The sequence below is a fragment of the Mustelus asterias genome, chromosome 18 (assembly GCF_964213995.1).
Source record: "Mustelus asterias chromosome 18, sMusAst1.hap1.1, whole genome shotgun sequence".
NCBI lineage: Eukaryota > Metazoa > Chordata > Chondrichthyes > Carcharhiniformes > Triakidae > Mustelus > Mustelus asterias.
Genome location: NC_135818.1, coordinates 12,608,601 through 12,636,545, shown reverse-complemented (window position 1 = coordinate 12,636,545; position 27,945 = coordinate 12,608,601). Strand labels below are relative to the sequence as shown.

Below are 27,945 nucleotides of genomic sequence, written 5' to 3'. Positions count from 1 at the left end.
GCGCGCCACAGCTCAGTGGGTGACGCCATCCCTGTGCGCCGGGCTGGGGCAGCAGACATGGCGGCGGTGGACAGCAGAGGTAAAGAGCAACTTCACCCCCTGGGCTCAGTGAGCCGGAGGAGGCAGGAAACTCCCCGGGGCAAAGCCAGAGCCCCTCCACTCGATCTAATATTCCAGTTTGTCGGAGTGTAGGGTTTGTTTTACTGTCCTCCTGTGTTTGGTTATTGTTTTAAGAGGAATATCTGTGAACAGTTAACCCAGTCCTGAGGGTTCTGCAGCATCTGGGGGACAGAGAATTCAGACAACATCTCCAGTCAGAGCTGCCCAGATTCTCCAGCATTTTCTAATTCCAGATTCCAGCATCCGCAGTATTTTGCTTTTAACCTCCTGTGTCTCTGTCCACCAGTTTGCTGTGGAGATGCCGGCGTTAGACTGGGGTGAACACAGTAAGAGTTTTAACAACGCCAGGTTAAAGTCCAACAGGTTTATTTGGTAGCAAATGCCATTAGCTTTCGGAGCGCTGCTCCTCGCTCTGAAAGCTAATGGTATTTGCTACCAAATAAACCTGTTGGACTTTAACCTGGTGTTGTTAAAACTCTTACCAATTTGCTCACAGGCATTGTTTGATCTTTTGTTTTATTTCTGCACTGTTACACTTTTTTTTGTTTAATGAGCCATTTGTAATATTTACCAGAGTCCAAAAATCTGTCTATGTTTTCCATTTGGGCTCCCCCCTCCACTCAGAACTTGCTACGGAGTCTTCATTGACTGTCTGGCAGACTATCTTAACCAGGCTCTCTCCCCTATCCTATGCCCGTAACTCCACACATTTACCATGGCTAATTATTCTAACCTAACATTTAGCGTGCCCAATCTGCCTAACCTGCACATCTTTGGACTATGGGAGGAAACCGGAGCACCCGGAGGAAACCCACGCAGACACGGGGAGAATTGCAAACTCTCACAGACAGTCACCCAAGGCTGAAATCGAACCCGGGTCCCTGGGGTGTGAGTGCTCACCACTGTGCTGCCCTTTCTCTTCTTACCCCTTCCTGGTTTCTCTTCTACTGCCCCTCGTGCCCTACCTGAACTCATCTCATCCACATGCCTCACCCCTCACCACCTTGCCTGACCCCTTCCTGTTAATCTGTTGCCGACTCAACTCTCGATCCTCCATGTTAGCTGATATCGTTGATGATTTTCTCTACCCCGGTGCTGCCTCTGTATCGCCTTCAAATCCCGCCTCGCCTTTAAAAGCCAAACTGTGACTCTAACTTTACAATCCAAGGCTCCATCTCCATCCTCCCTTTCTTCTGCAGAATCCATGAATGACACTTCCCAAATCCATATCCATCTTTTCATCAACTTCACGTTTGAATCACTTCAATCACTTTTCGTTTCTACGACATTGAAATGGCTCTTATCGAAGTCCCGATTGCTATTTTACTGACCACGACCAAGGCAAACGCTCGCTCATCATCCTTGGCCTGTCTGCAGATTTTATGTGGTCGACTGCACTATCCTCTGCTCCTGGGCCTGGCAAAGCTTGGTCCAGGCAGTGGGCGACCGAGGGGGTTGTCCGACCCGACTGTTTGCCCCTCTACCGTGGTCACATTCATGGCTGGGTCTTTCTGGAGAGAGAACATGCGGTGTCAGAGGGCACTGGTGAGACCTTCCATGCCTGCTGGGTACCACAGGGCTGGGGTGTATTATCGACCCCTTTAATCACATTTTAATTTGATGTCTTAAGTTTCCTTTCCTCTGTTTTTTTTGTTTTGGGTGGTTCCCCTCCTTTTGGGAGCTGCCCCTTTTAATTTGTCCCTTAGGTAATTTGATTTAGTTTATTTAGTTTAGCCAAAAAGATTGACTGCACTATCCTCCATCACTGCTTCTCTGCTGTCCAGTTGGGTGGGACTGTACTTTTCTTTGAGAAGCAGCAGCAAAGGCTTCTCTTCCTATACTGTTACGTCTGGAGACCCCAAAGATCTAACCTTGGTCTCTCCCCTTTCTAACCTGTACGCTATCCCTTCGTGACATCTGAAAACACAGCAGTCACCTGTATGCTGATCCAATTCTTACCTTTTGCTTCTGTTCACCATTCTACAACCTCTGATTTGTCCTGTTGCTTGTCTTGACATTCAGTACTGGATGAGCAGAAATTTTCTCTAACTAAACATTGAGAAGACTGCAGCCATTTTCTTGCTCCCCACTCCAAACTTCAGTTCTCACCATTAGCCTCATTCCTCCACCTGCTCATCGTTTGAGGCTGAACCAGTCTGTCACAACTTTGGTGTACTTATCTGATCCCAAGATGAACTAACCACATTTCTGCACTATCAGCCTATTTCTGCCTCTGGATCGGTGGTCACCTCTGCCCTGCTTTGGCTGATCTGATGCGGAAACGCTCAGCTATGCCTTTGTTACCTGTAAATGTGAATATTCTAATACATTTCTGGTTGGCCTGATATCTCGCGCGATGCTGTTTGGCAGATTTGACAAGAAGTAATGGCAGTGCACCATTATTTTATTCTGCAAAACTACCAACCAGTAAGGGTGGCACAGTGGTTAGCATTGCTGCCTCACAGTGGCAGGGATTCGGGTTCAATTCTGGCCTTGGATCACTGTCTGTGTGGAATTTGCACATTCTCCCCATGTTTGCGTGGGTTTCCTCCGGGTGCTCCGGTTTCTTCCCACAGTCCAAAAATGTGCAGATTAAGTTGATTGGCCATGCTAAATTGCCTGTTAATGTCCCACGGTAGCACAGTGGTTAGCACTGCTGCCTCACAGCGCTAGGGACCTGGATTCGATTCCCAGCTTGGGTCACTGTCTGTGCCGAGTCTGCACGTTCTCCCCATGTCGTTGTGGGTTTCCTCCAGATGATCCAGTTTCCTGCCACAGTCCGAAAGACATGCTGGTTGGGCGCATTGGCCGTGCTAAATTCTCCCTCAGTGTGTACCCAAACAGGCGCCGGAGTGTGGCGACTAGGGGATTTTCACAACTTCATTGCAGTGTTAATGTAAGCCTTTTTGTGACAATAATAAATAAACTTCAAACGAGATGTGTAGATTAGTGGGGTAAATATGTGGGGTTACGAGGATAGGACCTGGGTAAGACACTCTGTTGGAGATTTGGTGCAGACTCAATGGGCTGAATGGCCTCCTTCTGCATTGTAGAGATTCTATGATTCTTCTGCAGCGTGCCCTGTTGAAATTGTCATTTGTGTTCTCTGCGTGATGGCCCATTTGTGACTTCTGTCTCTGGTGAATTGACATCTGCACTATCCTTCCTCCATGTCCTGGTTGCAGCCCACTCATGCCATCTCTCAATGTGCAAACCTCACCCCTGGGCTATCCTCTAGATTACAGTGTATCAGTATTTGAGCTGTGACTGAAATTGAGTGACGGCGTTTCTCTTTCTTTTCCCCCCCCCCTCCACCTTGTGCTCCTGTGCCACCATCAGGCCGGGTTGCAATTCTTGGTTATCCGAAAAGAGAAAGGCGTAAGGGTAAAGTTCTGCTGAAGGGAGAGGAGGGAAATTAAGAACTGAATGCTTGCACTGCCTGCAACTTCCAAATCAGAAGTGATTGTTAGATGTGGATGTAAGGAAGACGAGAATCGGTATGCAGATGCCAATACCTTCTAACGTCTCAGCCCCGCTGCTGGCCGCATCAGTGGCCATCTAGTAATGGCGAGCACTGTTCCGTGTCTGGGTATAACGTTATACAACCAAGCCTGATCCCTGTTGCTTCGCACCTGCTGCCTGGGGCATTGTCCTGGAAGAGAGATGGGAAATGTGCCATTGCGTGTTGTGCAATCTGTTTGGGTGACGCGGCTGACATGGTTGAAGAGCTCACAGTGTGTGCAAACAGAGAGCTTTATGCATGTGAGATTTGCAACAGTGCTAAAGTGTGTGAATGAGGTGGAGATGCCGGTGTTGGATTGGGGTGGGCACAGTAAGAAGTCTCACAACACCAGGTTAAAGTCCCAACAGGTTTATTTGCAATCACAAGTTTTCAGAGCGCTGCCCCTTCATCAGGTCACCTGATGAAGGAGCAGCGCTCCAAAAGCTTGTGATGCCAAATAAACCTGTTGGACTTTAATCTGGTGTTGTGAGACTTCTTAAAGTGCGTGAAGGTGAGCTGAGTGTTAGGCATAAGTGCTGAAAGAGATTGTTGGTAGCTGCATGATGGGGGTGTGGTGCATTGAGCAGGGTGTGGGGTTAGTGGTGTTCTCAGACAGTTGAAGACGCATTCAATGACCTTGACAACTCGCGTGAGATCATTGAACTTTTTACATCACTGCGTCCAGGTCCTTGGGTCTTGAGTCACGCTCCTTTAATCCTATTGGGCTTCAATTTTGTTAGCAAGTCGACGATACAATATTTTATCAAGCACCTTTTGAAAGTTCATATGCACAACATCAATCACACTACCCCCACCAACCTTCTGTACTCCATCACCACTCAATCACACGAGTCAAACGCTATTTCCCATTAACAAGTCTACATTGCTTTCCCTTTATCGGCCCATAATTTTCCAAGTGCCAGTTAATGTTGTCATGAATTATTGTGTGTGAAGAATGTCCCCATCGCAGAAACTATAAGAAAAGGTCACAAACTTGAAAAAGGTAAACCTTGAATGTGAGAATTGTTAGAGCGTTTGGGAAATGGAACAGCTAATGTTGACGCTGACTGAGTTAGTTTAATTATATATTGTTGTTCTGTTCAGGTGCTGTAATGATTTTACTGCATAAGGCCAGCTTAATAGATGAAAGAGCACCAGCAAGGGGGGGCGATGACCTAGTGGTATTATTGCTAGACTATTAATCCAAAAACTCAATTAATGTTCTGGGGACCTGGGTTCGAATCCTGCCTCGGCAGATGGTATAATTTGAGTGCGATTTTAAAAAAAAAATCATAAGATTCTACTGACGACCAAGGAACCATTGTCAATTGTCGTAAAAACCCATCTGGTTCACCAATGTCCTTTAGGGAAAGAAACCTGCCGTCTTTACCTGGTCTGGCCTACATGTGACTCCGGAGCCAATGAGGTTGACTCTCAACTGCCCTCTGAAATGGCCTAGTGAGCCACTCAGTTCAAGGGCAAAGAGGGATGGGCAATAAATTCAGGCCGGCCAGCGACGCCCATGTCCCACAAATGAATTTTTAAAATGTTTTCTTGTTCGGGAAACTTGACTGAATCGGAGCCTTGGACTTTTTCTTACCATTGCAGAAATAAATGTTACTTTATCGTGTAATTGCAAGAAATATGTACAGAACCTTTAACTTGGAGGGAAAAAAAGGCCACTTTGCTTCTCTGAATAGATGCCGAGTGTTAATTGCAGGTTTAAGGATTGTTAACTGAATGTCTGGGGGGACAGATGAACTTTCAAAAGGGTTTTGTTAGGCAGAGTGGTGCTAGGATTTTCAGAAAGGGCCCAAGGATTCACCACCCTCTGGCTGAAGAAATTCCTCCTCATCTCAGTTCTAAAGGGTCGTCCCTTTATTCTGAGGCTGTGCCCTCGGATCCTACCCTTCCAAACCTGGTGTGTCTCATCTCTCAGAAATAGAATCCCTACTGTGCAGAAGGAGGCCATTTGGCCCATCGAGCCTGTACTGGCAACAATCCTATCCAGACCCTATCCCCAAAACCCTGCTAATCCCCCTGACACTAAGAGGCAATTTAGCATGGCCAGTCAACCTAACCCGCACATCTTTGGACTGTGGGAGGAAATTGGAGCACCCGGAGGAAACCCACGCAGACACGGGGAGAACGTGTAAACTCCACACACACATACACACACATACACACACATACACACACATACACACACACACACACACACACACACACACACACTAATCCGAGGCCAGAATTGAATCCGGGTCCCTGGTGCAGTGAGGCTACCACTGTCATCATGCCTCCAAAGGTGCTGAGACTTGCTCCCCGTCAGTCCCACTCTCAGACAACTGCTAAAGATTGTCAAACTCGGGGTTGCTGTTAACCATGTTCTGCCTTTACTCCAGTCTCAGTCTCCCACTGCTCTGCAGTGCAGTGTTCCCTTGGTGCTGCTCACGGGATTCGCTCACTTCCACACTTTTCAAGTGACCTCATTGCCCACATCACCGGAGAGCTTTCTGATTGGTTGACAATGGGGAGCTGTTAGGTAACTGGCATTTTTGATTAAGGCAGCACACTGCGGATGCTGGAATCTGAAACACAAACAGAAAAGGCTGGAAAATCTCAGCAGGTCTGAAAGCATCTGTTGAGAGGGAATCGAGCCAACATTTCGAGTCTGGATGACCCCTCACCTGGACTCGAAACAGTGGCACAGTGGTTCGCACTGCAGCCTCACAGCGCTAGCAACCTGGGTTCAATTCTGCCCTCGGGTCACTGTCTGTGTGGAGTTTGCACGTTCTCCCCATGTCTGCGTGGGTTTCCTCCGGGTGCTCCGGTTTCCTCCCACAGCCCAAAGGTGTGCGGGTTAGGTTGATTGGCCGTGCTAAATTGACCCTTAGTGTCAGGGGGATTAGCAGGTTAAATATCAGGGGTTACGGGGATAGGGTCTGCGTGGGATTGTTGACACAGTAAGGAGTCTAACAACACCAGGTTTAAGTCCAACAGGTTTATTTGGTAGCAAACGCCACTAGCTTTCGGAGCGCTGCTCCTTCGTCAGATGGAGTGGAGTGGATTTTCCACTCCATCTGATGAAGGAGCAGCGCTCCGAAAGCTAGTGGCGTTTACTACCAAATAAACCTGTTGGACTTTAACCTGGTGTTGTTAGACTCCTTACTGTGTTTACCCCAGTCCAACGCCGGCATTTCCACATTGGAATTGTTGATGCAGACTCAATGGGCCGAATGGCCTCCTGCACTATCGGGATTCTATGATTCTATTAAACGTTGCCTCTATTCTCCCTCCGCAGATGCTGTCAGACCCCCTGAGATTTCCCAGCATTTTCTGTTTTTGTGGCATTTTTGATTAACCCTTTCCCGACATAAACTAAATATTAAACATTTTAGTGCCGAATTAGCTGGGCGAGTAAATTTAATTGAATGTTGTGTGACAATGTTCGGGTGTTTCTTCTCCCTTCCATTATCCTCTGAATGGATTACTCCAATTAACGTTTGTTTTAAATCGTCCCTTATATTTGTGTGCATTTCATTTTGTCAGATAACCTCCTCGGGATCTCGTGGGTGGACAGTGCTTGGATCCCAATATTAAATCCGGGAAATGTGCTCGATTACTTCTCTGAAAGAAGCAACCCTTTCTACGATCGCACTTGCAACAATGAGGTGGTGAAAATGCAGAGGCTTAGTCTGGAACATTTACAGTAGGTATTGGTTGATAATCGATGTGCCCCGAAATGTGGCTGTGCTTAACATTGTTCGAGAATGAGGGCATAATCATGGAATCATAGAATCCTGCAGTGCAGAAGCAGGCCATTCGACCCATCGAGTCTGCACCAACCACGATCCCACCCAGGTCCTATTCCTGTAACCCCATGCATTTACCCTAGCTAGTCCCCCTGACACTAAAGGTCAATTTAGCATGGCCAATCCACCTAACCCGCACATCTTTGGACTGTGGGAGGAAACCGGAAAACCCTGCAGACACGGGGAGAACGTGCAGACTCCGCGTAGACAGTGACCCAACAGGAAATCAAATCCGGGGCCCTGGCACTGCAAGGCAGCAGTGCTAACCACTGTGCCACCCTGCTGCCCCAAATAATATCCAAATCCACTTTCTGTTCGGCAGTGATTTTTAAAATTAACATTGCCATTCAGGCTATGCTACTGTAGATGGGCTAATCACACAACATGAGAATATAAGATCATAGAATCCGTACAGTACAGAAGGAGGCCATTTGGACCGCAGAGTCTGCACCAAACACAATCCCAACCAGGCCCTATACCCGTAACCCCCCACATATTTACCCTGCTAATCCCCTGACACTAGGATCAATTTAGCACGGCCAGTCAACCTAACCTGCACATCTTTGGACTGTGGGAGGAAACCGGAGCACCCGGAGGAAACCCACGCAGACACGGGGGGAAGATGGTGACCCGAGGCCAGAATCGAACCTGGGTCCCTGGTACTGTGAGGCAGCAGTGCTTGCCACCGTGCCGCTATCAGCCAAATCAAAATAGGGACAATAATTCTGGGCCACTTAGAAGTCCAGAAACATAGGAATTAGGAGCAGTAGAAGGCAAATTCAGCCCTTCGAACCTGCTCCGCCATTCATCAGACCATGCTGATCTCTCCCTGGTCTTAAATCCACCTCCCCACCTGTTCCTCATAATCCCTTTTCCCTTTTTTAAAATTAGACACATACCTATCTCTGTCAACGATTCAGACTCCACCGCGCTCTGGGGCAGCGAGTTCCACAAATTCACCACTCTCTGCAAGAAGTAGTTCCTCCTCATCTCAGTTTTAAATCTACCGCCTCGCAACCTATACCCGTGACCTCTTGTTCTAGATTGTCCCACAAGGGAAAACATTTGGTCTACGTTGACTTTATCAATTCCTTTTAGTATTTCGTAAACCTCGATCAGATCCCCCCTCATCCTTCTAAACTCCAGCGAGTATAAACCCAAACTGTTTAATCTCTCCTCATGCATCAACCCTTTCATCCCCAGAATCAATCTGGTGAACCTCCTCTGAACTGACTCCAATGTCACCACATCCTTCCTCAAATAATGATTGTTATCAAAACCTGTTTCGAATGATTAGCCTAACTTCAGAGGCAATGTTGATTTGTGTTTAATGGTGAAGAGATGATTGGTCCTAATTACAAAAGTCTTCATCACCTGATGAAGGAGCAGTGCTCCGAAAGCTCGCGATTCCAAATAAACCTGTTGGACTTTTATCTGGTGTTGTGAGACTTCTTACTGTGTCTACCCCAGTCCAACGCCGGCATCTCCACATCATGCCTAATTTCAAAAGTTGACTCATAAAGTTTGCGATATTATTGTGAATTTCAAGGACCGGGTTACAATTTTTTTTCCCATTTTCTGTACCTTCTTGGATCAAATCCTCTTTTTCTTTTGCTCTCCCTTTTAGTTTTCAACTTTGCTTCTTCTGGCAACAGGGTGGTACAAGGAGGAGTGGGGCTGAATTGAGATGTAATGGGGGATTTACACATGGGGGCTGTAGTAAGGTCTCGGAGGCAGAAGTCCCTTCACCAAAATCGCTTTATTTACAAGTCTGACAGCTGCATACAGAGTGCTTCCAGTTAGCAGTCTACACTAGGAGTCCCAGAGGAACTGACACGCCTGGTTAACTACGAAGCAAGAGGCTCCCTGATTTGGCCATCAATTTGGCCCTTAATCAGGGACATCTTTTGTTGTCCAACCAAATAAACAAAAACAAATTTACTCAGGGACAACTCAAAAGGGGCAGTTCCCTAAAAGGAGGGGAACCGCCCGAAATAAAAAACAAAGTGGAGAGGAAACTTAAAACATCAAAATGAAACGTGATTAAATGGGTCAATAATACACCCCAGTCCCTGCGGTGCCCACTGGGCACGGAAGGCATTAACGGTGCCCTCGGAATACTGCATGCTCCCTTTCCAGGGACACCCGGCCGCAAATATAGGCACGGTAGAGAGGCAGACAGTCAGGTTGGATGACCCCCTCGATCGCCCGCTGCCTGGACCTGTAGATGGCCCTTAATCAGGGAGTTCAGTTTCTAACAGGCCCACCTCAATTGCCTGATTAAAGTCAATACAGGGGGATGACTGAGGTAGTAAATGAATACTTTCCACTTGTCTTGACCAAGGAACAAGATGCTGCCAAAGTCATAACAAAGAAGGAGATAATTGCAACAATGAATGTGCTAAAAATGGATAGAATCATTGAACTCTTACTGTGCAGAATGAGGCCATTCAGCCTATCCAGCATGCACCAACTCCCTCAGAGTATCTAACCAGGCCCTCTCCCCACCCTATCCCCGTAATCCCACATATTTACCATGACTTTACCATGACTAATCCATCTAACCTACACATTTTGGGACACTAAGGAGCAATTTAACTTGGCCAATCCAGCAAATCTGCACATCTTTGGATAAGGAAGAAATACTGGAAAGGCCGGCTGCTCTTGAAATGCTGACAACTCATCAGGGCTGGATAGGATGTGTCCGAGAATGCTGAGGGATATAAGAGTGGAAATTGCAGAGGAACTGGCTATAATCTTTCAATCCTCTTTAGATATAGGGGTGAAGCTAGAGGACTGGAGAATTGCAAATTTCCAAAAAAAAAGTAAGAATGAACCCAGCAACTACAGGCCAACCGGTTAAATTTCAGTGGTAGGAAAGCTTTTAGAATGGATAATCTGGGACAAGATTAATAAGGAATTGGACAAGGGTGCATTAATTAAGGAAAACTAGTATGTATTATTAAAAGGCAAATTGCGTTTTACTAACTTGAATGAAGTTTTTGATGAGGTTACAGAACAGGTTAATGAGGGTAATGTGTAAATGTATATATGGATTTCCAAATGATGTTTGCAAAGCTACCACATAATAGACCTGTCGGCAAAGTTGAGACCCATGGAATCATAGAATCCCTACAGTACAGAAGGAGGCCATTTGGCCATCGATTCTGTACCAACCACAATCCCTCACAGGCCCCATTCCCGCAACCCATGTACTTACCCTGTTGATCCCCCTGACACTCGAGTCAATTTAGCTTGGCCAATCCACCTAACCTGCATACCTTTGGACTGTGGGAGGAAACCGGAGCACCCGGAGAAAACCCACATAAACACCGGGAGAACGTGCAGACTCTGCACAGTGACCCGAGGCTGGAATTGAACCTGGGTCCCTGGCATTGTGAGGCAGCAATGCTAACCACTGTGCCACCCACAGGAGTAAAAGAGACCGTGACGACACACATGCAAAGCTAAGTGAGTGATCAAAAACACACAATAGCAACAAACTCCCTCTATAGCAAGGACATCCTTCCTCAAATAGGGACACCAAAATTGCACATGATACTCCAGGTGTGGCTCACTCAACGCCCTGTACAATTGCAGTAAAACATCCCTATCCCTACACTCAAATCCTCTCGCTATGAAGGCCAACATACCATTTTGCCGCCTTTACTGCCTACTGTACCTGCACGCTTACTTCCAGTGACTGATGCATGAGGACACCAAGGTCTCGCTGAGTATCCACCTCTCTCAATTTACAGCATTTGCAGTTATTTGATCAAAAATTGTGTAATTCTGTTACTTGTTCTCCGTCAACCTGATCCTTGCTTGTCTCTGATGCCGATGAATACCCGGTCCTGCCTGCGCAAGCCTATTTTACTGCTTCCTCTTTCCTCTGGCTTGCTTGCTTTCCTCAATTAACCCACAATTGTCTGAGTGCCAGTTAATTTTATCTTGGGTTATCAGTGCTAAAAGCTTTGAGGTGAAACCACGATCACTTGGCTAGGGGTGCACTTCTCGGCCTTTTGGCTAAGACGAGCATCAGATCAAGCTATAGAGGGAGTATAGCAAAGGTTTACCAGGCTGATTCCTTAGGGTGGCAAGTCTGTCATATGAGGAGAGACTAAGTCTGTTAGGATTGTATTCATTGGCGTTTAGAAGAGTGAGAAGGGATCTCATAGAAACTTATAAAATTCTAACAGGATTAGACAAGGTAGATTCAGAAAGAATGTTCCCGATGGTGGGGGGAGTCCAGAACTAGGAGTCATAGTTTGAGGATAAGGGGTAAACCTTTTAGGACTGAGGTGAGGAGACATTTCTTCACCCAGAGGGTGGTGAATGTGTGGAATTCACTACCACAGAAAGTAGTTGAGGCCAAAACGTTGTGTGATTTCAAGAGGAAATTAGATACAGTTCTTGGGGCTAAAGGGATCGAGGGATATGGGGGGAAGGGGAGATCAGGATATTGAATTTGATGATCAGCCGTGATCAAGATGAATGGTGGAGCAGGCTCGAAGGGCCGAATGGCCTCCTCCTGCTTCTGGTTTCTATGTTAAGCCCAAGACGGTGTGCAATGCCTCTTCTCGTCAGCTTGGATCCTGTATGTCTTCCTTGTGCGGACTATGAATTGGATTCAATTTGAATTGGTCTGTGCAGCAAGCAAGGAGATGGATTTGGATCTGCTCTGTGTATTGGTTTGTAACTTTGAAGAATGGAGTAAAAATTAAAAGCTTTCCAACTACAGAGGCTAAACTGACGGGCCTGTAGCTGCTGGGATTATCCTTACACTCTTTGTTGATTAAGATCTGTCACCTAAGGCTTGTAGAATCTATATGAAACCTTGGTCGCGAAGTTACCGGCCAATCATGTCAAGCTCCTACCGTAGCGAAGTCTGAGAATTTGGTGTCCAGCCAAATCTCCGTTCACTGCAACGGGTTGGGAAAATCCCGCCGACATGAATGGCCGTAACATTCCAGCCCTTTTCTTTTCTTCAAAACCTGAAATCCAACTTGAGACCATAAGACATAGGAGCAGAATTAGGCCACTTGGCCCATCAAGTCTGCTCCGCCATTCAATCATGGCTGATATTTTTCTCATCCCCATTCTCCTGCCTTTTCCCCATATCCCCTGAGACCGTTACACAATTCCAAGAGTCACAAGAACACCAAAGGGAGGTCACTAGCACCACCTCCTACCCACCTCCATCTCAGCATGCTTCCCACTGAGAAATTTCCATTTTCCTCAGTCCCGGAGGATTAAAGACGCCATCAACAGTTACCAAGCACATCTGATGCATGGACCAATTACCCTGCGTCAGCAAGGTTGTTAGAGTGTAACAGTTTAACTGGGACAACACGAACACAAACATACAGAGGAAAGAGGACTGGTAAAATAGGCTTGTGCAGGCAGGACCGGGTATTCGTCGGCATCAGAGGCAAGCAAGGATCAGGTTGACGGAGAACATGTAACAGAATTACACACAGTCTTTATCTAATTTAGTCAGGTTTTTAAATGAAGTAACAGTCCACCCTTGGGCTCCTTCCAGACTCTTGTCTTCCTCCTATTAGCTATCCTGAGACATCCACAAAGCATTTGATAAGGTGCCACATAAGAGGAACGTTGAAGTCCATGAAAGATTCAAGATAGCAACAGCTTGGATACAAAGTTGGCTGAGTTTCTGAACAGAGAGTAGCGGTAAATGGCACAGGAGGAAGCCCGGGTTCAATTCTGGCCTCGGGTCACTGTCTGTGTGGAGTCTGCATGTTCTCCCCGTGTCTGTGTGGGTCTCCTCCGGGTGCTCCGATTTCCTCCCACAGTCCAAAGATCTGGTCAGATGGATTGGCCATACTAAATTGCCCCTTAGTGTCCAAAGATCTACTGGTTATGTGGATTGGCCATGCTAAATGGCCCCTTAGTGTCCAAAGATCTGCTGGTTATGTGGATTGGCCCTGCTAAATTGCCCGTTAGTATCATAAAACTTGTAGGTTAGGGGGATTAGTGGGGTAAATATGTGGAGTTAAGGGGATAGGGCCTGGGGAAGATTAGAAAAAAGTGTCTTGGCACAAACCTGATGGGCCGAATGGTTGCCTCCTGCACTGTAGGGATTCTGTGATGCTATGATATAATGTAGGCGAAGGTGTTCTCCTTAGAGAAGAGGAGGTTGAGAGGAGATTTGATAGAGATGTTCAGAACCATTAGGGGTCTAGACAGAGTAGATCGATAGAAACTGTTCCCATTGGTGGAAGGGTCCAGAATTAAAGGGCACCGACTTAAGGTGATTGGCAAAAGAACCAGAGGTGACATGAGTACATGAGGGTGGCACATTGGTTAGCACTGCTGCCTCATGCTTGGGTCACTGTCTGTGTGGAATTTGCACATTCTCCCCGTGTCTGTGTGGGTTTCCTCCGGGTGCTCCCGTTTCCTCCCACACTCCAAAGATGTGCAGGTGAGGTGGATTGGCCATGCTAAATTGCCCCTTAGTGTTGGGGGACTAGCTAGGGTAAATGCATGGGGTTATGGGGATAGGGCCTGGGTGGGATTGTGGCTGGTGCAGACTTGATGGGCCAAATGGTCTCCTTCTGCACTGTAGAATTCTATGACAACATTTCTTCTGCTCAGCAAGTGGTTAGGATGTGGATTGCACTGCCTGAGTGTGTGGTGGAGGCAGATTCAGTCCTGGTTTTGCAAAGGGAAATGGACAATTATCTGAGGAGATGAAAATTTGCGGGGCTACGGGGGAAAGGCAAAGGAGGGGACCAGGTGAGTAACTCTTGCATAGTAACAGCATAGACATGCAGACCAAGTGACTTCCCTCTGTACTGTCACCGTGCTCTGATTCTTTACTCTTTATCCGTTTATATGTTGCCATTGTGAAGCTGTCTAGTACTTTGGACATTTTATACAGAGGGACAATTGGAATTAGTGGTGATGAGTGAATCTGTTGCAAGTATCATTTTAAAGCTTGTGTTTGTTTTGGTGCAGCAATATGACCGGTTTGGAATACATTCTACTGCACGCCCAGGAGCCTATACTGTATATTATTCGAAAGCAGCATAGATACTCCCCAACACAAGGTAAGACATTTCTTTATCAGTGCAGCTGATTGTTGTAACGTAAGGTTGTTATAAGAGCTGTTTTGCAGAGTTTTGTTGATACACTGGGCATTGTGGATGTTTGGAACATTGTTGTGTATACAATGTTAATAAAGAACCATTCCAGGGTGGAGGAGTGTTGGGGGGGGGGGGTGCAAGTGGGCAGGTGAACTTAAGCATGAGTGACTCTGACTGTGAGTGGGTGGATGAGAGTGCGTAGATGGAAGTGAGAGAGAGCAGGCGAGTGCAAGCAGGCGATGGCACACCCGTGCAAGCCTGTGAGTGGGTGAGGGTGAGTCGGGGAGAGTGAGAGTCTGAGAGGGAGAACCCTGAGACTGGAAAGAAGCTGGGGACGCACACACTTCCCTTCCCTCCCTCCCCAAAAACCTATCTACACACCCAAGCCACTTGAGAAGGAAAATCTAGGATATATAATTTGTCAACTTTAGAGCTTAGGAGGAACGAGAACAATGCTCAGAGGAAGGAATTGATAAAATAGAGAAAAAACGTGGAAGATTGAAGGTGGAACTGGTTGCCAGAGGGTCATTGAGCAGACAATCCACTTTCTTTATACAGGAATTGTGGGTGGCACGGTGGCACACTGGTTAGCACTGCTGCCTCACAGCGCCAGGGACCCGGGTTCAATTCCGGCCTCAGGTTACTGTCTGTGTGGAGTTGCACGTTCTCCCCGTGTCTACGTGGGTTTCCTCCGGTTTCCCCCCATAGTCGAAAGATGTGTAGGTTAGGTTGATTGGCCATGCTAAATTAACCCTAGTGTCAGGAGGATTAGCAGGTTAAATATAAAGGGTTATGGGAATAGAGTCTGGGTGGAATTGTGGTCGGTGCAGACTCGATGGGCCAAATGGCGGCCTCCTGTGCTGTGGGAATTCTGTGATTCTGTCAAAGACAACCAGTTTCCAACCCCCATGTTCGTATGAATTCTGCAGAATCCAGGGATGAATGCAAGGTCAGTGTTAATTATACCCAACGATTTACCTCGGCATTCGTACCCTCCCCTTACCTGATGACCAGGACTTGGGGCCTAGGCTGTCTCTCTAGCCCTACTTCTTAAGCAGAAAAGCAGCAAAAATTTTATTGGTGAACTCTGCTGCTTGGCATTCTTTAATTGTCGTCTTAATTTGACATTGATTTTTATTTTGAAATTCATGTTTGACGTTGTGCCAAACCTTATCTTACCGTAATTCACTCATTGGTCCTTTGAGTGCAGAGAAAAATAAAAACATGGCCCTCCCATGCAAAAAGCCTGGATGTAGAGCAACTTGTGTTTATGCAGATAAATATAAATGGAAAACAAAACGTTTATCTTGATGAATCATTGCATCGTTCCATCTATCGTGTTCTGACTATTTACTTTGAGAGTTTTGATTAGTCTGTGTAAACCCTCTGCCAACGTTGGAACACATGGTTATGTTTTTTCGTATCGTCTTTCATGTTGTAAAGGCCAGGACTTGCCTCCAGCAATGCTCTGTGTTCACCAGAGCACTGGGGAAGGTATGGCATGAAGCAGGAGCTCCGAGCGAATTTCCGGCCAAAATGACTTGAGTTGCTTTGAAGGGCGGCACGGTGGCACAGTGGTTAGCACCGCTGCCTCTCAGCTCCAGGGACCTGGGTTTGATTCCCGTCTTGGGTCACTGTTTGTGCGGGGTCTGCATGTTCTCCCCGTGTCTGCGTGGGTTTCCTCTGGGTGCTCCGGTTTCCTCCCACAGTCTGAAAGATGTGCTGGTTAGTTGGATTGGCCGTGCTAAATTGCCCCTTAGTGTCCCGGGATGCGTAGGTTAGAGGGATTCATGGGGAAAGCGCTTGGGTGGGATTGTGGTCGGTGCAGACTCACTGGGCCAAATGGCCTCCTTCTGCACTGTAGGGATTCTGTGACAGAGAGGGTTTTTTCCAGAAACTGCAAAAATAGTGGGGTAGAAAGATTAGGGAGTTAACTGAAAGTAGAAATGGGTGAACATTGAGGAAGTATTTGGAGTTTCAATTAAGTTCCAATCTAAATTCTCTTTAGACCTATACTTTATTTTAAACTGTATTCATTAGTTTCCCTTCTAAATAAATGCAGCTACCTGCCCGGGACACAACATTTTCAGTCTATAATGAGGCAGAATATTTTAGATAGTATTGTTTTCCCTCTGTAACTAGGACAGCGCAAGTCACTCCACATCCACTATTTTGTGTTCTTAAGCAGCCAGAAGATTGCTGTTTCATAGAATCGTAGAATTACTGCAGGGAGTCATTTGGCCCATTGAGTCTGCCCCGACTCTCCGAAAGAGCATTCTATCCAGGTCCATTCCCCTGGCCTATCTCGTGACCCCGTGCACTTATTATGGCTAATCCACCTATGCTGGCACGCTGGGTGGCACAGTAGTTAGCACTGCACCAGGGACCTGGGTTTGATTGCCGGCTTGGGTCACTGTCTGTGCGGAGTCTGCACGTTCTCCCTGCATCTGCGTGGGTTTCCTCCGGGTGCTCTGGTTTCCTCCCACAGTCTGAAAGACGTGCTGGTTCGGTGCATTGGCCATGCTAAATTCTCCCTCAGTGTACCCGAACAGGCGCCGGAGTGTGGTGACTAGGGGAATTTCACAGTAACTTCATTGCAGTGTTAATGTAAGCCTACTCGTGACACTAATAAATAAAATTTAATTTTATGTATGCAACTTCCATTCTGGCAGTGATGGGCATGTCTTGCTTTCCAAATTCATGGAAATGATCTTGTCTTAAATCAAGATTAAAAGCAAACGCAGATTTAATTTACCACTTATCCCTTGAAAGAAAATCTACTGTGTGTAATTTTAGATTAATTTTTCATGCTTTGTTTTTTTCCCCGCTTTCTAGTTACTCCTTTGGCTGATTATTATATAATTGCTGGAGTGGTGTACCAGGCGCCTGATTTGGGATCGGTAATAAACTCCAGAATGGTGGGTGACTTTGCTTCAAGTGACTTTTTACCATTAGATAACAGTGTGTCCCAATCAAAAATGATTTATTTTGAGTGTTGTGCATGTTGCTGAGATTGCTTAGACTGGCGATCCAGGCCAATTTATTTCACTTGTGCTGCGAATTAGCATTTTTATAGCTTGCCTTCTCTGCAAGAAAGAAAAATGTGTCTTCTCTTCCCTTTGTCCTCCTGCAGTTACAATAAGGCACAACAGACAATTGTGAGCCATTGTGTGACTTGATATACTTCCTGTCATTCATTCACCTTCAGGAAAAAAGGCATCAAGCTGTTAGCAGGAAACAAATTATGTCAAGTTTAAATGCAACCAATTCAGTAAACCTTCAAAAATAAATCTTAGAATGCTGTAAGACACAAGGAGGACACTTGGACCATCAAATTCCCCAGCGCTTCAAAAGAGGAAACCTGTTAGTCCTACTCACTCTTTCCCTACACCCCTGCACTTTTTAATCTAATTTGCTACCATTGAATCCACCATCAGACAGGATTTGAAATGCACTAACACTTGGAAAATAAAGATTTTTTTTCTCATGTTGCCTTTGGTACTTTTGCCAATGAACTTAAATTAGCCTGTGGTTCATGATCTTTCTGCCATTTACTTTATCCAAACCCTTCACGATTTTAAACAGTTCTGACACATCCCGTCTGACACGTCCCTATGCTAAGGAGAATAACCCTGGCTTCTCCGGTCCGTCCACGTAACTGCAACCCATCAGCCCTAGAATCATTCTATTAAGCTTTTCTGTAACCTCATCCAGTTCATCAAGGGCGGCACAGTGGTTAGCACTGCTTCCTCACAGAGCCAGGGACCTGGGTTCGATTCCCGGCTTGGGTCACTGTCTGTGTGGAGTTTGCACATTCTCCCTGTGTCTGCGTGGGTTTCCTCCGGGTGCTCCACTTTCCTTCCACAGTCCAAAGCCGTGCTGGTTAGGTGCATTAGCCACGTTAAATTCTCCCTCAGTGCACCCGAACAGGCGCTGGAGTGTGGCGATTAGGGGATTTTCACAGTAACTTCATTGCGGTGTCAATGTAAGCCTACGTGTGACTAATAAATAAACTTTACTTTTTAAAGTGCGGTGGCCAGAATTGGCCAAGTACTCAACTTGGGGCAAAGCTTGTGATTTATATATTTTTAGCTTCTTGGTTTATGGACTCTAGAGTTTTAGTTCCTGTTTTATGTTCCCCATGCCTCCATTAGTGGAACATTTCCTCTGATTAATTAACTGTTTTGTTATCTAGTCATGCCCCTTTAATGATGTGTGCACAAAATGATTTGTGGGAATGGTAGCACAGTGGTTGTCATAGAAGAATCCCTACAGTGCAGAAGGAGGCCATTCGGCCCATCGCGTCTGCATCGACCACACTCCCACCCAGGCTCTATACCCATAATCCCACTTATTTACCCTGCTAGTCCCCCTGACACTAAGGGGCAATTTAACATGGCCAATCCATCTAACCCGCACATCTTTGGATTGTGGGAGCATCCGGAGGAAACCCATGCAGACACAGGGAGAATGTGCAAACTCCATGCAGACAGTCGCCCAAGGCCGGAATTGAACCCGGGTCCCTGGTCCTGTGAAGCAGCAGTGCTAACCATTGTGCCGCTCCAGTTTAGTACTGCTGCCTCACAGCGCCAGGGATCCGGGTTCAATTCCGACCTTGGGTGACTGTGTGGAGTTTGCACATTCTCCCCGTGTCAGCATCGGTTTCCTCCGGGTGCTCCAGTTTACTCCCACAGTCCAAAGATGTGCAGGTTAGGTGGATTGGCCATGCTAAATTGCTGCTTAGTCTCCCAAGATGTGTAGGTTAGATGGATTGGCCATGGAAATTGTGTGGGGTTACTGTGATAAGGTAGGGGGACAGGGCCTAGGCTAAGATGCTCTGTCAGAGAGCCAGTGCAAACTTGATGGGCCCAATGTGCTCCTTCTCCACTGTAGGGATTCTGTGAACACTCTCGAGGTGTCTGTTGTTGCATCCAATTTAAAATTGTACGATTATTATGTCTGAATCTCCTCATTCTTCCCATCAAAGTGTGTTATCTGACACTTGGCTCCACTGAACGTAATCTGCCATGTGTCCACCTATTCCACCAACTCGTTCAGGTCCTCTTGGAAGTCTGTTACCATCCTCTTCAAAGTTTACGACACTTCCAAATTTTGTTCATTTGCAAGTTTCCAAATTGTGCTTTGGAAGATGGTGGCCGGCATCTGAGCGAATGGTGGCACAGCGGCACAGTGGTTAGCACTGCTGCCTCACAGCACCAGGGACCTGGGTTCGATTCCTGGCTTGGGTCTTTGTCTGTGTGGAGTTTGCACGTGTCTGCGTGGGTTTCCTCCGGGTGCTCCGGTTTCCTCCCATACTCCAAAGATGTGCAGGTTAGGTGGATTGGCCATGCTGAATTGCTCCGTAGTGTCAGGGGGACTAGCATGGGTAAATGCATGGGGATAGGGCCTGGATGGGATTGTGGTCGGTGCAGACCTGATGGGCCGAATGCCCTCCTGCACTGTAGGGATTCTATTCTATGATTCAATGCCTGCTTCCCTCAGCGACCAAGGATGCATTGCACCTGGAGACGATTGCTTTCATGCATCTTTTGAACTAATTATTGACATTATGGAATTACATGGACTGTGTACACAACAGCTGGGATCCTCCACTGCCATGCAGAGCGGTCCCTCCATTTTAACAACTGTTTTGAAACTTAAATGTGTTGTTACTTGGCCAAGTAGAACGCGGTGCGGGCCTCTGTGAGATAGTGTTTAAACATCCTCCTGACCAGATCTGTATCACATTATGACCTCCATGCTATCTTCTGTGTTGCTTACAAAGTCAGTATTGTACAGTGTGAAAATTGTGGTACGCTATTGGAGATGTGGTCACTGATTTGGGTTGTTTTTGATTCCTCCCTTTCCCCCAAAATAGCTGACAGCAGTGCATGCAGTTCAGTCTGCGTTTGATGAAGCCATGTCTTACTGCCGGTACCATCCCTCCAAAGGATACTGGTGGCATTTCAAGGATCAAGAGGAGAGGGGTATGTTGCAACATGAGGATGCCAGCAGGCGTACTGTACTTCTAAAGCTGACCAGTTTCAGAAAGTGTTAGTAGCATACCATCTACTGGTGAAAAAACATAACCAGACTGGTGGCACTTATTGTCCCGGATCTATGGACACACTCATTTGATACAACATTCTTGTTATTCAGCAAGCCTTTATGAGGTGGAGAATTTAGGGATTTGATTTGATTTAATATTGTCACATGTATTAGTATACAGTGAAAAGTATTGTTTCTTGCGTACTATACAGACAAAGCATACCGTTCATAGAGAAGGAAAGGAGAGAGTGCAGAAGGTGGTCATAGAGGTTTACAGCATGGAAACAGGCCCTTCAGCCCAACTTGTCCATGCTGCCCTTTTTTTTAAAAATCCCGAAGCTAGTCCCAATTGCCCGCATTGGGTTCATATCGCTCTATACCCACCTTACCCATGTAACTGTCTAAATGCTTTTTAAAGGACAAAATTGTACCCGCCTCTACCACTACCTCTGGCAGCTTGTTCCACTGTGTGAAAAAATTGCTCCTCTGGACACTTTTGTATGTCTCCCCTCTCACCTTAAACCTATGCCCTCTAGTTTTAGACTCCACTACCTTTGGGAAAAGATATTGATATCTAACTGATCTATGCCTCTCGTTATTTTATAGGCCTCTGTAAGATCACCCCTCAGCCTCCTACGTTCCAGAGAAAAAAGTCCCACAGCTTTCCTATTTCAGTGAAAAAGGGAATGTCAATGTATCCAAACAAGTGGAGTGACTGGAAATCTCCCTCAGATTTCACTTTTAAAGTTTATTTATTAGTCACGAATAGGCTCATATTAATACTGCAGTGAAGTTACTGTGAAAATCCCCTCGTCACCACACTCCGGCGCCTGTTCGGGTACACTGAGGGAGAATTTAGTATGGCCAATGCACCTAACCAGCACTTCTTTTGGACTGTGAGAGGAAACTGGAGCCCCCGGAGGAAACCCACAGGGAGAACATACAAATTCCGCACAGACAGTGACCCAAGCCGGGAATTAAACCTGGGTGCCTGAAGCTGTGAGGCAACAGTGCTAACCACTGTGCCACCGTGGGGTTGTCCTTGATAATTAGTAGAGAATCCAAAGTTCGCGGGCGTTTCAGTTAACAAGCAGGCAGGAAGCAGTATTTTAGATACTTTGAGTGGTTTGCACAATCTAGTTTGTTTCTTCTGCAATTTCTAAATGAGTAAGCCTATTGATCTTCGAAATGCTAAATTCTAAAGTGTAGGGTCACTTTTTTTTATTCATTTGTGGGACATGGGTGTCGCTGGCTGGCCAGCATTTATTGCCCATCCCTATTGTCCTTGTTCAGAGGGCAGTTGAGAGTCAACCACATTGTTATGGCTCTGGAGTCACATGTAGGCCAGACCAGGTAAGGACGGCAGATTTCCTTCCCCAAAGGACATTAGTGAACCAGATGGGTTTTTCCAACAATCAACAATGGTTTCATGGTCATCAGTAGATTCTTAATTCCAGATATTTTTTATTGAATTCAAATTCCACCAGCTGCCGTGGCGGGATTTGAACCCGGGTCCCCAGAGCATTAGCTGAGTTTCTGGATTAATAGTCTAACGCTAATACTACTAGGTCGTCGCCTCCCTCCGTCTGAATTTTTTTTATCAGATTGAAGCTAGGCTGAAGGAACTGACCAGCATTAATCACGGGATGAAAGTGTCGCAATCTCGCTGGGGGCCTAGAAGGATTTCACACGCCTTGCGTTTAGGGCATTTTGAAATAGTATTTTCACATCCCTTTGCGTTGATGGAAAAGTAGCCATGTTTATGGGGAGGCAATGGCCGAGTGGTATTAATACTAGACTATGAATCCAGAAACTCAGCTAATGTTCTGGGGACCCGGGTTTGAATCCCGCCACGGCAGTTGTGGAATTTGAATTCAACAAAATAAGTCTGGAATTAGGAATCTATTGATGACCATGAATCCTTTGTCGATTGGTGAACCAGATGGGTTTTTCCAACAATGTCCCTTGGGGAAGGAAATCTGCCATCCTTACCTGGTCTGGCCTACATGTGACTCCAGAGCCACAGCAATGTGGTTGACTCTCAACTGCCCTTCCAAGGGCAACTAGGGATGGGCAATAAATACTGGCCGGCCAGCGACACCCATGCCCCACAAACAAATATTTAAAATGTGATTTGGATTAGCAGGGCAAATACATGGGGCTGTGGGGATAGGGCCCGGGTGGAATTGTCATTGGTGCAGGCTTGATGGGCTGAATGGCCTCTTTCCACACTGTAGAGTTTCTATGACTTAATGAATATAAATGATTCAAATTTTTTTCAAAATGTGCAGTAGCAGTAAAGAGGAACTTTCTGGGACAGTGCATTGGGTTAAACAATACCTCCCGATAACTTAGATTCAACAAATCATTTTTAAAAGTCTTTAAAGCGTTTTAGTTCTCTTTCCTTTTCACCTCTCTTCCCAGATAAAGTCAAACCAAAGTCGAAGAAGAAGGAGGAGCCAAGTTCGATATTCCAGCGTCAGCGAGTGGACATGCTATTGCTAGATATCCGGCAAAAGTTCCCGCCCAAATACATTCAGGTAGAGACACCTGTCTGAAACTCCTCAGGTTCTTTTCTTTCCAGAAAGAAGTAATGAAATGAAGCAGCACCGAGGCGGATGATCTCCGACAATGCTGCAGCGATCCTTCAGTCCCACAGTGTGTCAGGACGGTGAAAGGTTTACAGTTTGCAGTGAGGGTTGGCTTCTGTGATCTTTTGTAGAATCATAGAATTCCTACAGTGCAGAAGCAGGCCATTCTGCCCATTGAGTCTGCACCAACAACAATCCCACCCAGCCCCTATCCCCGTAATCCCCTGTCCCCCTGACTCTACGGGTCAATTTAGCACGGCCAATCAACCTAACCCGCACATCTTTGGACTTTGGGAGGAAACCGGAGCACCCGGAGGAAACCCACGCAGAGACGAGGAGAATGTGCAAACTCCACACAGACAGTGACCCAAGCCAAGAATCAAACCTAAGTCCCTGGCGCTTCGAGGCAACAGTGCTAACCACTGTGTCACCCCCTGAATTTCAGAAGGCGGTCACTGGGATATCCAATATAATGCAGCAGAATGACTCATCACCGTCCCATGTCGGGGAGCACAGGAGTTGCCCCTTTTCTGAGTCTCTTTAAACAGGGCAGCACGAGCACGGTGGTTAACAATGCCTCACAGCACCACCCAGGCTTGATTCCGACCTTGGGTGACTTGTGCGGAGTCTGCACGTTCTCCGTGTGTCTGCTTGGGTTTCCTCCGGTTTCCTCCCACAGTCCAAAGAGGTGCAAGTTCAGTGGATTGGCCATGCTAAATTGTCCCTTAGTGTCCAAAGATGTGTAGGTTAGGTAGATTAGCCATGGTAAATGCAAATGGGCATGGGATGTGGTTGGGGAGGGTCCTTGGGTTGGGCCTGGGTAAGATGCTCTTTCGAGAGTCAATGCGGGCTCGATGGGCCAAATGGCCTGTTCCTGCTCTGCAGGGATTCTATGTTACTGTGTCTTCATTTCACAACTTAACGAATAACTCCAATTTGGTGTTAATGGGATCTGAAGTTGCCGTTGTTGAAGGAGGTTTGTTATTATTCAAAACAGGCTGGGGTGTTATGTGAAAATAGCAGGTTTTACGTAGGCCTAATGTGTTCCAACGTGGGTGGAAATAAGTTTGATCAAATATTCACCTTGGCGTTTGAATTCGTCCTCGGCAGGGATGGTGAAATATATCTAATTTGCCACAGTACAACTATAAAGCGAGTTTCCCCATTCCCTCCCTTCCATTTACATCCACACCAATCTCCTTTCTGGAAAAGGTGGCACACTTCAGCTTTAGTGAGTGTTGCTTCTCAGCTGGCTTGCCAGAACTAATTCTTGACTGGGTTGGGATTGAACAGCCTGCCACTGCTGTAACTTCGGACACAATCTTACGACCTTGTCCTGCTCGTTGTTCGGTGAGGTGAGGTGATTAGATTGGGTGAAGGGTGAAAAATCAGGTTGTGTCCAGTTATTCGCCTCTCCCAATCATATTAGCCCTTTCTGGGCACGCAGCTGATTTATGGCTTGTGTGTGTGTGTGTGTGTGTGTATAGGGGGGGGGGGTGTGTGAACTCTACCGGGGTGGTGATCAGCAGGAGTGAGTGAAATGAGACTGGATAGCTAGTTGTAAAAGGAATCAGGTTATTTCTGCATATTCTGGGACAGGTGTAGCATGGTGTAAACACAACAAAACAACTCCACCTGCAGTTTCCCAGCAAACACTCCCAGGGATGGGACAATTTTTCGCATGGTGTGGGGTGGTGAGTGAGAAGTTGTGGGGAGTGAGGGGTTGCTTACAGAATAAATCTCACTCGACATCCCCCCCCCCCCCCCACCCCACCCTCAGCAGGCGAGAGTCGCTACCCGGTTTGCGCTAAACGCCATAAGATTGCGCCTTGCAGCTCGCTGAGAAAAGCAGCATGGGTCTCTCCCATTTTCTCGCTCGTTCGGCACTTAGAATTTTCTTCGTGACATCATGCCCCGAGTTTCTCTGTCCCCATTCACCAAGTGCCTCTAGAAACCAGGCAGCTCACCCTCTGGAGAAACCAAATGTCTTATTTCAAACACTGACCTCATTGCTACGAACAAGAGTTTAGCGCATTAATGAATCATAAAAGCTACAGTGCAGAAGGAGGCCATCCAGCCCATGGAGCCCACACCGACAACAATCCCACCCAGGTCCCATCCCCATAACGCCACATATTTACCCCCCTAATCCCCTTGCCACTAAGGGACCATTTACCATGGCCAATCAACCTAACTCGCAGATCTTTGGACTGTGGGAGGAAACTGGAGCACCCGGAGGAAACCCACACAGGGAGAACATGCAAACTCCACACACAGTGACCCAAGGCCGAAATCGAACCCGAGTCCCTGGCGCTGTGAGGCAGCAGCGCTAACCACTGTGCCACATTAATGGGACTACTGAACAATGCGATGTAAGAACTTGAATTTTTTTTGTGTTACAGATGTCCACCGCCCCCCAGTTTTCCTTCTATTGACTTGTTGCTTTTCATTTTCAGCCCAAATCGGGAGACAAACCTGTGCCAGGTGAGTTTTTGATGCGAATCAAGCTAATTCAAGTTAATAGGGTGGGCTTCTAGAAATCCATCGGCCGTGACCATTTCTTCCTGCTTATTTTTGCTTTTCAGTGGAGCAGGTGAAAAAGGAATCTGAACCAACAACTGAGACCATCAAACAGGAGGAGAAAGAGTCCACAAAGAACTCGCAGCAGAGCTCGAGCACGAAGGCTCCCCCTGAAAAGCGAATGAGACTGCAGTGAAGAGGTGGCGACCGTCAGTCACATTGGGACTGAGTCACCAACTCTGTGGGTGAACTCCTGTGGGCCTCTGGACTTTTTTGTACTTTCTTTTGTACGGAAGCAACTATTTTTGTGGCTTTTTTTTTAATTACCCCGAACATGAAATGGGTACATCCTCCAAGAGAAACGTAACCATTTCAGCCCTTCAGTCCTGTTCCACTTCTAAATTATCATCGATTCCCATCGATTCAGACATTATTTTCCACTGACTCTCCTGCGCTTGTGTTATGAAGAGGAATCAGTACAAAGGTGCAACTCTCTCATTTTGTGAGTTGCAGTATAAAAGCTTAGACGGAATGATGAGACTATTGGTTCTCGGAAAGGTACTCAGGAAATGAGTGTATAAGAGGTTTATTGAATGTGGCTGACATTCATCTAGTGAGCACCATTCTTAAACTGATAGATATCCATAAACAGTGGGAATGGGAATAGTGTCATTCTATATGGGCTTTTTTCCAACAACGCTACCAATTTGCTACCCAGTTTGAAAAGGGCATTTTATATAAGGGCTACAGTTTTTCAACATGTATTCGTAGTTAGTGAAAATAGTGTTTCAGATCTCATTATATGCGACATTGCTGCAGTGTTGCTTTCCATCCGAGATTAGTAACTTATTGTCTGGTGAACTGGGACTGAATGCAAGTGCTGCTGCAGTGTGCATCCTAGTAATGGATTGTGTTTCTTTGTAAAGTGGATTATTAAAAATCAAAGATCCAAAAACATGCTTACTTGGTAAAGATAAATTTTGGGGAACTGCGAAGTAACGCGTTTCCATGTTTGAATTCTGGTTATTCTGAGTTACCAAATATTAGTTAGTGTGTTAGAATCAACTACGGGCAAGGTCATGGAGGATTCCTCCTCATCATGACTGGCTTGTGGCTGGATCATCCCTGGGTGCAACTGCAGCACTGCTGCTTCACAGCGCCAGGGACCTGGGTTCGATTCCTGGCTTGGGTCACTGTGTGCACGGAGTCTACACATTCTTCCCGTGTCTGCATATATTTCCTCCGGGTGCTCCGGTTTCCTCCAATAGTCTGAAAGATGTGCTGGTTAGGTGCATTGGCCATGCTGAATTCTCCCTCTGCGTCCCCAAATAAGCGCCAGAGTGTGGCGCCTAGGCGATTTTCGCAGTAACTTCATTGCAGTGTTATTATGAGCCTACTTGTGACACTAATAAATAAACTGCAAAGTGGCAGCAGGATTGGTCAGGCTGTGATACCTTCCTCTGTGGGAAAGCTTCTATAACTCATTGGACAATTATAATGGGTGTTGTGTGGTTGCAAAAACCTGAACAACTTTATATCAATGGGACCTCCAGATGATCCAAGTAGAAAATTTGCAACGGCAAAGTTGCTGTACAAATGGTTTCCATTGAACTAACTCAGTCCCACACTCTGCTCTGCTTGATGTTTGCACTGTACGTTCTACAATGCACTCTAAGGAAGAAACATGGAAGATAAGAGCAAGAGGAGGCCATTCAACCCTTCAAGCCTGCTCCACCATTCATTAGGATCATGGCTGATCGTCCAACTCAATAGCCTAATCCTGCTTTCTCCCAATAACCTTTGATCCCATTCACCCCAAGTGCTATATCCAGCCGCCTCTTTAAGGTGTAACACTTGTTAGTTTTCAGATATTTGCTGAATAAATCCCAGAAAGAAATGAGAATGATTTGATCTTAAAATTTAAGGACATTTTTTTTAGTGTGACTAAAGGTGGCTTTCTGATGCTGGAAGTGGAACATGAAGCAGCAGTTTTGTGTGCCACTAAATAAAGAATTGTGTTGTGGTGATCTTAACATGCGTTTCTTTAAGAATGAACAGGTTGACATCCTGTGGCGTTACACACAAAAGCAAGAGCATGGCGGGATTATTGGGAGGGGTTGGTGATTGGAGGGGAGAGGAAACAAGCTTGGGCAGTGGGGAGAATTGTGACCCCCTTTCCTCCGCCAGGGCCAGAATACTTCCCTCATTGTTTATTTATTTATCATTGTCACAAATAAGCTTACATT

General features: G+C 46.4%; 1 protein-coding gene and 1 long non-coding RNA gene across 2 annotated transcripts in view; both read left to right on the top strand.

Annotated features, from left to right (window-relative positions):
- LOC144506965 (uncharacterized) overlaps window positions 1-27,945 on the top strand; it is a 521,793-nt gene that overhangs the window by 330,662 nt on the left and 163,186 nt on the right. The window lies entirely within an intron of this gene.
- On the top strand, window positions 28-27,730 carry med6 (mediator complex subunit 6). Its single transcript, XM_078233415.1, has 8 exons — window positions 28-79; window positions 7,172-7,331; window positions 14,413-14,504; window positions 17,376-17,458; window positions 20,419-20,527; window positions 23,013-23,128; window positions 25,636-25,663; window positions 25,765-27,730. Exons 1-8 carry the CDS (start codon window positions 58-60, stop codon window positions 25,893-25,895), a joined length of 741 nt encoding a protein of 246 aa, XP_078089541.1. The 5' UTR covers window positions 28-57; the 3' UTR covers window positions 25,896-27,730.